The 12,801-nt window shown below is 44.2% G+C and overlaps 1 protein-coding gene across 1 annotated transcript; it reads left to right on the plus strand.

Moving 5' to 3' along the window:
* Positions 1-8,091: 8,091 nt before the first annotated feature.
* Positions 8,092-11,418, plus strand: LOC131400265 (CXXC-type zinc finger protein 1-like). The gene is made up of 9 exons (XM_058535066.1): positions 8,092-8,115; positions 8,207-8,314; positions 8,443-8,612; positions 8,996-9,203; positions 9,306-9,416; positions 9,738-9,787; positions 9,987-10,083; positions 11,043-11,195; positions 11,272-11,418. Exons 1-9 carry the CDS (start codon positions 8,092-8,094, stop codon positions 11,416-11,418), a joined length of 1,068 nt encoding a protein of 355 aa, XP_058391049.1.
* The last annotated feature ends 1,383 nt before the right edge of the window (positions 11,419-12,801 follow it).

Below are 12,801 nucleotides of genomic sequence, written 5' to 3' on the forward strand. Positions count from 1 at the left end.
AATTCAGTAGAAGGAAGAAAATAATAAAAATCAGAGCAGAAATAAACAAAATACAGATTAAAAAAACAATGGATAGCATCAATGAAACTGAGAGCTGCTTCTCTGAGAAGATAAACAAAATTGACAAATCCTTAGCCAGACTCACTAATAAAAATATAGAGAAGACTCAAATAAATAAAATCAGAAATGAAAGAGAAGAAATTACAATGGACACCACAGAAATACAAAGGACTATAAGAGAATACTGTGAGAAGCAATACACCAACAAACTGGAAAACCTAGAAGAAATGGATACATTCTTCGAATCACGCAACCTCCAAAAACTGAATCAAGAGGAGATAGAAAATCTGAATAGACCAATCACAAGCAAAGAGATTGAAACAGTGATAAAATACCTCCCAAAAAACCAAAGTCCAGGACCAGAGGGCTTCTCTGGTGAATTCCACCAAACATTCAAAGAAGATTTAATTCCTATCCTTCTCAAACTATTCCAAAAAATTGAAGAGGATGGGATGCTTCCTAACTCATTTTACAGGACCAACATTACCCTGATATAAAAACCAGACAAAGACAACACAAAAAAGGAAAATTACAGGCCAATATTGCTGATGAACATACATGCAAAAATCCTCAACAATATATTACCAAATCAAATAAAACAATACATTAAAAGGATCATATACCAGGATCCAGTGGGATTTATTCCAGGGATGCAGGGATGGTTTAACATCCACAAATCAATCAACAAGATACACCACATTAACAAAAGGAAGAAAAAAATCCTGTGATCATCACAATATATGCAGAGGAAACATTTGAAAAGATCCAACATGCATTTATGATAAAAACTCTCAATAAAAAGGGTATAGAAGGAAAGTACCTCAACATAATAAAGGCCATATATGACAAACCTACAGCCGTCATACTCAATGGTGAAAGACTGAAAGCCATTCCTCTGAGAACAGGAACAAGACAGGATGCCCACTCTCATCACTTTTATTCAACATTGTACTGGAAGTTTTAGCCAGAGCAATTAGGCAAGAAAAAGAAATAAAATGGATACAAATTGGAAAGGAAGAAGTAAAACTGTCACTATTTTAGGAAGACATGATTCTTTATATAGATAACCCTACAGAATCCACCAAAAAACTCTTAGAAATAATCAACAAATACAGTAAAGTTGCAGGGTACAAAATCAACATACAAAAATCAGTTGCATTTCTATACACTAATAACAATCTAGCAGAAAGAGAAGTCAAGAATACAATCCCAGGGGCCAGCCCCCTGGCTCAGCGGTTAAGTGCGTGCGCTCTGCTGCTGGCGGCCCGGGGTTTGGATCCGGGTGGGCACCAACACACCGCTTCTCCGGCCATGCTGAGGCCGTGTCCCACATACAGCAACTAGAAGGATGTGCAACTATGACATACAACTATCTACTGGGGCTATGGGTAAAAAAAAAAAAGGAGGAGGATTGGCAATGGATGTTAGCTCAGAGCTGGTCTTCCTCAGCAAAAAGAGGAGGATTAGCATGGATGTTAGCTCAGGGCTGATCGTCCTTAAAAAAAAAAAAAAGAATACAATCCCATTTATAATCACAACAAAAAGAATAAAATGTCTAGGAATAAATTTAACCAAGGATGTGAAAGACCTATACAATGAAAACTATAAGACATTATTGAAAGAAATTGAAGAACACATAAAGAAATGGAAAGATATTCCATGCTCATGGATTGGAAGAATAAACATAGTTAAAATGTCCATATTACCTAAAGCAATCTACAGATTCAATGCAATGCCAGTCAGAATCTCAATGACATTCTTCACAGAAATAGAACAAAGAATCCTAAAATGGAACAACAAAAGACCCCAAATAGCCAAAACAGTCCTGATAAAAAAGAACAAAGTTGGAGGTATCACACTCCCTGAATTGAAATTATACTACAAAGCTATAGTAATCAAAAGAGCATGGTACTGGCACAAAAACAGAGACACAGATCAATGGAACAGAACTGAAAGCCCAGAAATATAACCACACATCTATGGACAGCTAATCTTTGACTCAGGAGCCAAGAACATACAATGGAGAAAGGAAAGTCTCTTCAATAAATGGTGTTGGGAAAACTGAACAGCCACATAAAAATAATGAAAGCAGACCATTATCTTACAACATACATAAAATTAACTCAAAATGGTTTAAAGACTTGAATGGAAGACCTGAAACCATAAACCTCTTAGAATAAGATATAGGCAGTACACTCTTTGACATTGGTCTTAGCAGTATCTTTTTGAATACCATGTCTATCTGGACAACGGAAACAAAAGAAAAAAATAAACACATGGGACTACATCAGACTGAAAAGCTTCTGCACAGCAAAGGAAACCATCACAAAACGAAAAGACAACCCACCAACTGGGAGAAATATTTGCAAATCATATATCTGACAAGGGGTTAATTTCCAAAATATATAAAGAACTCATACAACTCAACAACAAAAAAATGGGCAGAGGATATGAACAGACATTTTTCCAAAGAAGATATAGAGGTGGCCAACAGACATATGAAAAGATATTCAACATCACCAATTATTAGGGAAATGCAAATCAAAACTGCAATGAGATATCATCTCACACCCATCAGAATGGCTATTACTAAAAAGACAAGAAATAAGTGTTGGAGAGGATGTGGAGAAAAGGGATCCCTCATACACTGCTGGTGGGAATGCACACTGGTGCAGCCACTATGGAAAACAGAATGGAGATTTCTCAAAAAATTAAAAATAGAAATATATATGATCCAGCTATTCCACTACTGGGTATTTATCCAAACATGAAATCGACAATTCAAAAAGATTTATGCTTCCCTATGTTCATTGCAGTATTATTCACAACAGCCAAGATGTGGAAGCAACCCAAGTGCCCATCAACAGATGAATGGATAAAGAAGATGTCATGTATATACATACAATGGAATACTACTCAGCCATAAAAAAGACAAAATTGTGCCATTTGTGACAACATGGATGGACCTTGAGGGTATTATGCTAGGCGAAATAAGTTAGACAGAGAAAGACACATACTGTATGATTTCACTCATATGTGGAAGATAAACAAACAGATAAGGAGAACAGATTAGTGGTTACCAGGGGCAAAGGGGGTAGGAGGAGAGTGAAAGGGATAAATGGGCACATATGTATGGTGATGGATAAAAACTAGACTATTGGTGGTGAACACAATGCCATCAACACAGAAATTGAAATGTAATAATGTACACCTGAAATTTACACAATGTTATAAGGCAATATGACCTCAATAGAATAAAAAAATGTAGAAGTAAATGTGCTTAATATATTTAAAAAAAACTTCTAGAAGAAAATATAGGAGAAAATCTTCATGACCGTGGGTCAGGCAAAGAGTTTTAGATATGATACCTAAAGCATGATCCATAAAAGGAAATATTGATATATTGGATGTCATAAAAACCAAAATCTATGTACAGAAACAGTCTGCAAAGAAAAGTTAAATTTAGAGTTTCTGCTCCTGGGCTGGTTCATATTCTTGCTCCATCCTATCTGGATGGCCATTCTAGTATTTGTCTCTAAGGATGTGCTCTTTTGCTCACAAAGCACTTAGTATCTAGTGTATCCGGGAAGTCAGAGGAGACCAAGGCAGTAAGTCAAGAATCTCCAGCAACTGTTGTAGGAGCACTGGGCTGGGAGTCAGGGCCTTCACGCTCCAGCTTTGCCTTACCTGTCTGCCGGAGGAGAGAAGCCTGCAACCCACATGGTGACACAAAGCAGAATGACATAAGTGCTGTGGGAAAACTGAAGAAGGAGGAGCAAGGGGTTCAGGGAATGCTTGTCAGTTGGGTGGGCATCTGAGCTTAGCCTTAAAAGACAAGCAGAATGTTGACAGGCAAAAACAGACAAACACAAAACAGATGTGAGAGGTACAGTCAACACTCCTCCATCTTCCATAATTCCAAGATTAAAATAAAAGGAACACCACTTACTATTATAACCACGTCCACAAGTACATTCAGAAGAGAAGCAGGTCACTCAGTTGGAAAGGAAGTGATTCCCAGATGATGATGCCAAAGCTGAGTCTTGAAGGGTGAACAGAAATTAGCAAAAGAGAACAGGCCTGATCAAGGCCCAGAATGTAGAAGCCTATGCTGCATCGACAGGAGAGTGAATATCCAGGATGCCCTGAGTGTTAGACACCTAGAGGGCCTGGGAAGAGGACTTGTCTATCACAGGAAAGTGGGGCCTTGTCATAGAGAACTTTAAGGGACACGTCATAGAGTGGAGAACTGATTCTGAACACACTGGGGATCCAGGGAAGATTCCCAAGGAGGATGGTGACATATTTTTTCAACTGTGGCCCTTTGGGAAGACAGCCCTGGAGGCAAATGGATTGGTCAGCCACGTCTCAGACGCAGGAGTTCATTTTGTTGTAAAATATGGGAAATCTGAATTAGGGCTGTGGAATTGGGAATGAAAGAAACCAGCAGTAAAGAGACATGAGACATTAGAGAAGTAGGTCTGAAGTCAGAGTTGAAGAAGAACACAAAGCTGTTCAAGACTCATTTGAGTGGGCCACAGTAATGAAAATAATTCAAAGGGAGGTTAAAACATTAGCTTGGACAATAAGTAGTCCTTATTACAAGCAGTCCTTATATATAAGTAGTCCTTATAAGCACAAGTAGTGCTTATAAACTTTCATGGCCATAGAAAGTTAATACTTTCTTTAGAGTTCACAGACTGCTTCTGAGTTGAGCTTGGATTTCTCACCTTCTGCCCCAATCCCTAAACTGGGTTTGATATAAACTGTGAAGATTCAGCTGGGGACACTGTCATTAGATGCCAGCTTGAATCAGGGAAAACAGTTTCTTAAAAGAAAGATCTTAACATTTTTTGAACTTTGCTTTTCTTGTCAATGATTAAAGGTAACTCTACTGTAAATTACAGAATATATTTGCTTTTGTCTTCAAGGAATACTAGCGAACCAGATAGATTACAGTAATTTGCCATTTTGCAACAGTACCAGAGGGGCAGGGTCTCTGATGCACTCCCTTTGATCACCGATGGCTAGTAGACATCCCAGGCAGACATCCCAGGCAATTTACTGCCAGGCCGTAAATTGGGCACTGGGCAAGCAGCAGTGATCAAGACCAACGTTGTCCTTGCCCTCATTTCTAGTGAGGAAGAAAGACACAAAACAGATGTGAGAGGTTCAGGCAATGCCCTCATTTCCTTCTTAATTTCAAGATTAAAATAAAAGGAACATACTTTCTATTACAGTTATGTCCATAAGTTCGTACGGAAGAGAGGGTGGTCATCCATATGGAAAGGAAGCAGAGAGAGCTTCCCAGACGGTGATGCCAAAGCTGAGTCTTAAAGAGTGAGTGGGAATTAAAAGAGCAGTGTGGTTGTAATCTTTCACAATGAGAATATTTTTTTTCTATTTTACTTGTTATTCTCATATATTTACTTTATTTTATACCATTTAACTATATATAAGATTGGAATTTTTTACATATCTATGGTGAATTAAATCATTATGAAATGACACTTTCAAGCCCAATTAATACTTTTTGTCTTACTCTTTTTAGTCTGATATTAATATATCTGACCTTGCTTTATTCTGATTAGCATGTGCCTGGCAAATTTTCTTCCATCCTTTTATTTAAAACATTTCTGTATCCTTATGATTTGCTAGGTTTGGCATAAACAGCATATGGCTATATTTGTAAATTTTCATCCAAAATGACAATCTTGGACTTTAACTGGAGAATTCAATCCATTAACAATTTTTTAATTACTAAGATTATGTAATAAAATATGAACTTCAAATATGAACTTATTCCTACGTTCTCACATTTTACTTTCTATTTTTCCTGCCTTTTCTATAAATCTTTTTCTACTTTCTTGACTTTTAAAAATTGATTAATGTGTTTTTTTTGTTTTTCTCATCGTCCACCTCATGATTAAAATAATAGCTGATAGTAAAATAGTAATAATATGAAATTATTCAAAATAATTGGAAATGATAAGGGGACCAATTTTCTTGCCATATACAATAATGCAGTGATCAATCACTCCAATATGGGAAACAGTGAGGTGCTGGAGTCACAGGAGACAAATGTATCCATGTAACCCTGTGGTGGTGTTCTGTAGAATGGCACACGTGGTGTTACAGAGAAACCACATTCTTTGAACTTTCGGCGCTACAGCCACCCTGCAAGGGGTCTTGAGCAAGCGCAAACCCTATACAGTCAAGAAGGGGCGGGGCTAGAGTTGACCCCGGAGCCAGAAGTAGTTCTACAAGCTGTTCCATTTCACCTGTCACGAGTCTGCCCAAGGTTTACCACCTACTGGGTGCTGAGGTATTTTGCAAGGACATTGACGAGGGACTGTGGGTTTTGTGATTGGAGGGGTGGGTGTGAGGTCATCGAAGGGGATTTTGGGGTTGATAATAGGGGCTTTTGGAGTCAGGATGGGACTTGTCCTAATTTGAGTTGAATGCTCAGATCAGTAATTTCCATCTTTCTTCTTTCCTAATATTCTCATCTTAAAGTTCCATCTAAGACCACAGTTGGGTATGTATTGTTTTCGTTTTTCTTAAGTTCTAAGTGTTTTCTTATTTCAGTTATTTTTCTTTTTACTAAGAGTTATTTAGAAGTGCCTTTTCGATTTTCAAAAGTTAAGCCTTTCGTTAATTTCTAATACAAGTTATCTGTGCCCTGTGTGATGCTTATTAATTGGAATGTGTTTAGACTTCCTTTAAGGCTAGGATCAGTTTTTATTAATAAAGCGTCTCGAGCTTGAAAACAGTATGAGTTCTCCAATTGATAATTGTCTTATTCAAAACGTGTACATTCTTTCTGTGTGTGTGCTTGCTCTTTTAATCACCAAGTAGTGATTTGTTTGCATGTGTGTGCATATATACACACATTTTTAAAAATTTGTATATTTATATATTTTACTTGGTGTTACTGGGAACAGGTAGGAGTACTTTTCAGAATAAAGATTGTCAAATTATTCTAGGTGAGTGAGGGCAGACAGGGCGCTACTTGTCATGTGCAAGTGGGGAAGGGGACAGAGCTTGGCATGGCTCAGCACGTGGGAGGTAAGACAGACCCGGGTATATGCAGGAAGTGGGGAGGGGCATATGAGGCTGAGAGAATCTGGGAAGAGGGCAGGGCCTGGCATGGGGTGGGGCTGAGTATACCCTGGTGCAGTGTATGGGGCCCACAGGGCTGGGAGTGTAGGGCAAGATAGAGTGTGTCCAAAAGGGCAGGGTGGGGCGCTGGGCCTGGAGAGACTAGGTGGACTGGGCGTTGCATGAAGGTGGGAGGAGCGTGTAGGGGGCGGGGCTATGAGTGTCTGGGCTGGCTGGGCAGAGATGGCTTGTCTGGGTTCATGGTGCATGGCAAGCAGGGTAGCAGGTCCTGGAGGGTGGGGCAGGGCAGGCTGAGCAGAGCAAGTGTAAGGGAGTGGAGTCTAGCTTTTCTGGGCAGATAGGCAGGGTCTTATGTATTCAGGTGGGCAAGGTGGGGCCAGATGGACCTGTCAGGTGTATCTGGATAAGATGGGCAAGTCACTCCCAGGCAGGCAGGATACCTAGTGTATCCAGGCAGGTGCGGTGGGCCCCAGCTATGTTGGCCAGAGGGTGAGGCCAGGAGTGTTGGGGCAGGGTGAGCTTGTCCCCATCCACTTAGTGCTGACCCAGAGCCCTCCTCCCCCTGGAACAGGAACCCTATGTGTAATCCCTGGTCTTTGGTGAGTCTAGGACACAGGATGGATGGGGGAGTGGAGGTGGTGCGAGCTCAGCTCTTGCCTGTAATACCCTCAGAGACCTTGTCATGGTCCCACTGACCACTGCCCACTCAACCACAGCTGCCTCAACTGCAGAAGTCCAGGGTGTCCCATAAGTACCAGATGGTGGCAATGCCATTGACAGTAAAGGAGGCACCTGACTGTTGTCCAAAGAGGACCTGCCTCAGGACTGAAATCTTTACTAGGACTTTTGCATAGGGTACATTTGACAATCAAAGCCTGATAGTGTATGACAGGGCCCCTGGGTAAAAGGATGGCGGCAGTGAAGGCAGAGGGGGTCAGAAACGAGGAGACAGGAGGCAGGGAGTGTCCAAAGACCATTTAAGAAACAACTTGGGGAGACCTATCAGCATTTTCCTAGCTTACAGCCCTGGATGAGTGACACTGAGGAGTTCCCATTCCTGGATCCTGCACTGCAGAAGCAGGCAGTGAAAGTGAAGAAAATGGAGAATTTGAAGAAAAAGGTGGAGTGGAGGGTGACAGAAATGGTGGAATGGGGGGCATGGAGGCAGAGGTCAGGGGCAGGATGCAGGGCAAGGGGTACAGGGTTAGGGGGCTGACATCGACTCCCCCACCCCCTGCCCTGCCCACTCTTGTCCCACAGAAGGAGAAGAAGCAGAAGCAGAAGCTCATGGACAAGAGGAAACACCCAGAGCAGACAGATATCAAGGACCCAGGCTTGCTGCGGCAGTGCCTGGGACCTGGTTGTGTGCATCCCACCCGACCAGACTGCAAGTATTGCTCCAATGACTGTGGCATGAAGCTGGCAGCTGAGTGAGTGCACCTGGAGGTTAAGCAACAGGGAGTGGAGTAGGGCATGATCTATGCCATCTGTAAGTCCATCTACCCCTCACCCACCCATATATCCTCCTACCATTCATCCACCTACCCACTCATCCATCCACTCTTACAGCCACCCACCCACTGAACTACCCATCCACATTCCATCCACCAGCCCAGTTGTCCACCCTTACAGTCATTTACCCACCCAGCTGTCTACTCGTCCACCCATCTATCCGCCACTCAATCACCCATTCACCAACATTCAATCATCAACCATTCATTATTGTGTACATTTGCCATCAGTCACTCATCCATTTCTTCTTCCTTTGATGCCCCCACCAACCCATTCCACTTCTTGCTGTCTGCCCTTCCAGCCGCATCAATAAGATCCTGCCCCAGCGCATCGAGCAGTGGCAGAAGAGCCCCTGCATTGCTGACGAGCATGGCAAGAAAATGCTTGCGCTCATCCACCATGAGCAGCAGGACACCCACGCCCAACTGAAAGACATGGAGTGCAATTTCCATAAACTTGAGGCCATCATTCTGCGTGGCAAGCAGCAGGCTGTGTGCAAGGATGAGGAGGTTATTAGGAATGGGTGGGGTGGAGCAGAAAAGTATCTGGCATCTTGCCCTGCCCGTCCCCACTCTGCACTGCTTCATTGGCCCCTCCACTGTCCTGTGCAGAGCAACAAAGGTGCGAGGGACAACATAAACCTGCAGATCTTCTGTGTCTCCTGCGGGCAACCCATCAGTAGGCGTGTCACCTTGCGCCACATGGAGCGCTGCTTTGCCAAGGTTGGAGCATTGGTTGGGGGCAGATGGGGCAAGGGTGTTTTTGGCTGGGTGGGGTCCATGGGGAAGGGGCCAGGTTTGGTGCCAGGATGTTTTCTGTAGAAGGGAATACAACACACATCCATGGCTCTACCCATTTGTGCTTTTCTTCCATCCCCAGTATGAGGGCCAAGATTGGGGCATCAGCCAGTGATGAGGGGGGACATTGACTCGGCAGACAGGAGCATAGGGTTTACCGGGACAATTATGTTGTCTGGGGCTTTGTCATGGGAGGGCATGCAGTGTACATCCATGGTTTCTCCCATTTGTACTCTCTTTTTCCAGTATGAGTGCAAATCGTCCTTCGGGTCCCTTTCCCCCACTTGCATTGAGGGGTGAGTGTGGGTGCTAGTCAGGGTCAAAGGCATGATGTGAACAGGGTCAGGAGCAGGGTGGGCAAGACCGGGCAGGATGTGGGTGGGCTCAGAGGCAGAGGTGGGCCATTTAGGGGGGTTGGGGACAAAGTGTGAGCAGAGTTAAGGATGGGACCTCCCTCCTCTTGACCCTTAGCACCTCACTTTCAACCTCCCCCAGGGCCACAAGGCTCTTCTGTGATGTTTATGACCCACAGAGTAAGAGGTACTGTAAGCGGCTCCAGGTGCTGTGCCCTGAGCACTCGAGGGACCCCAAGGTGAGACTCTTCCTTCCCTACCTCATCACCCTCCATTCCTCCCCTCCTGCCTGCCTGACCACCCTATTTTTTCTCTTCCTCTCTGCTTGATTGCCTCCTATTTCCTTCTTGCTTCTGCCTAACTGCCTTCATACCTCTGGAGCAATCCCTGTGTGTCTCCTCCTCCCTTCCTGTCCACCCCACATTTCCCACTCCTCACTGCCTGATCACCTTCTATTCTTACTTTTCTCTCTGCCTGACTGCTGTTTATGCACACCCACCTTGCCTGACCCCCTCCGCCCACATTTCTCTCTCCCACTCTGCCTGACCACCCTCCATTCCTCTGCTCCTCATTGCATAACTATTCCCTATTCTTCACTTCTTGCTTGACCATCCTTCATTCCTTTCTCACCCCCTTCCTTACTGCCTCACATTCCTTACCTCCTTGCATGGCCGTCCTCAATTCCTCTCTTCCTCACTTTCTGACTTCCCTCCATTCTTATTCTCCCTGCCTCACTGCCCCTAATCATCTTCTCCCTGCCTGTCATCTCCTAAATCCTTTCTTCCTCCCTGTTTAACCAGCCTTCATTTCTCCCACCCTCCCTGCCTCATTCCTCACCTCCTCCATGCCTTACCAACCCCCATTCATCTACTTCTCCCTGCAAGACCTCCCCTCCATCCTTCCTCTCCCTGCTGTTTGATGTCTTTCTTTTCTTCTGTCCTTCCTTCTTGATCACCTCCATTCCTCCATCCCTGCTTGGTTAACTTCCTCCCTCCATCCTCCATGCTTGGTCATCTCCGTTTTGTCCCCTCTTCCCTATCTAACCACTGAATTTCTCTCTTCCCCCCTGCCAGGTCACTTCTCATTCTCCTTCCTGCATGACTGCGCTCCATTCTCCTATTCCTCTCATTATGCCTGCCTGATCGCCCTCCATTGCTACCCTCATCCATACCTTATCATCCTTCATTTTTCCCTACAGGTACCGGATGATGAGGTGTGTGGTTGCCTGCTAGTGCACAATGTCTTTGAGCTCACTGGTAATTTCTGTTGCCTCCCCAAAAGCCGGTGTGAACACCACTACTGCTGGGAGAAGCTGAGGCGAGCTGAGGTGGACCTAGAGCGTATTCGTGCGGTAGGCTACAATGCTGAGTGGGGCTGAGGGGCAGGATAGGATCCTAGAATCCCCCTCTCATTCTCACCTCCCACAGTTGCACAAGCTGGAAGAGCTAGATGAGCAGGAGAAGAAGGTGCACACAGCTATGAGAAACCGGGCAGGGCTGCTGGCCTTGATGCTTCATCAGACAATCCAGCATGACCCGCTCACCACTGACCTGCGTTCCAGAGTAGACAGCTGAGCCCTGCTCCACTGAGGTCCTGTACCGAACACCCTGTGTAAGAGAGACACTCCATGAATTCCTCACACACCTGTTCCTCTAACCACTTCTTTCTCAGGGCATCTCAGAGTTTCTTTGTGCTTCTCTGTTCACCATTTGGTCTCCTGTCTCTGTCTACTCCTTGGGAGGGAGGTCCTCAAAATTCCCCCCTGTTTCTGTCTATTCCTCCATCCCTCTGTCTCTTTCTTCCCTGAACCTGGGTGGGGCCAGGGGATCTGCCCTACCCTCATCTCCCACTGTCCAGAGTTTTGCTAATAAACTTAGGAAGAACAAGGGCTTTTAATGTCCCCTGATGTTCTCTAAACCTCTCTCTCTGGCCACAACCCAATTCCAAACCTCCGATGGTGGTGGGTGACAGTGCAACTATACTTAGGAGGGGGTGGCAGTGCACATACAGGGATGGCTGTGAGGTGATCCCCACTCAGTGCTCGGTGGATCTTCTTCTGCCAGGGGAGATATAACCTTACGAAGGGAGTGCGAATGACCCTTGTTCCCCGCAGTCTCCCATCCCAGACCATCACATATTTAGTTGGTGCTTGATTGGTGCATAGCCAATTCACCAACTTTTGTGTAATTGTTAATATTCCCCAGGCCAGAGGTGTTGGAAAAATGCTGGTATGGGGGATAGGTGAGTGCGGGATAGTCCTCCCTGATGATTCCACTTTGGGACACTGAGGAGAATTCAAGGTGTCATGGCAATCATGCCCCTGCCCGCCCACCTTGTTCCACCCCTTAACATCCCATGAGGTCCCAGCCCTTTCTGTCAGCCTTGGCCCCTGCCAGTCCAGTCCTGGTCTGTCCATCTCCCCATAGCCCTGTCCATCACGTTCTGTCCTCCTCCCCCCACCATCTTGCTTTGGGTCGGCCCTTTCCAGACTGCCATGTCCATTGAGTCCTCATCCAGTCATACCCATGTCACACCTATAGGGTCGTCAGAAGAGCACTGGATCTCTGCCACATCTGCCTTTGCCAGCTGCAGCCAGGCCTCCTGTGCCAGCGAAGGTGTGTCTGGTAATGCTGCCTGTGTGTACTGGTATGTTTCAAATGGTAGACTTGAACTACTTTTCTTATTTTTTCTATACTCAATGGTCCCTTAATGGATTTTTTCATTAATTTTCACAGTTACTTTTTTTCTCAGGGACTCACATATTTTACCTAAATGTTTAAGTATGTTGCTCTAGACTTATATCTCATATTCCACTAGAACTAATTTATATTACTACCTATCTGATGCAATATCTACTTTTTTATTACTAATATTGTACTTTTACTTTCTTTTCAATTTGATCAAATTTGCCAGGGGCTAATCCATATAATTGATTATTTGGAAGGACTAGCTTTTAT

This window comes from Diceros bicornis, chromosome X (genome assembly GCF_020826845.1).
Source record: "Diceros bicornis minor isolate mBicDic1 chromosome X, mDicBic1.mat.cur, whole genome shotgun sequence".
NCBI classification, from domain to species: domain Eukaryota; kingdom Metazoa; phylum Chordata; class Mammalia; order Perissodactyla; family Rhinocerotidae; genus Diceros; species Diceros bicornis.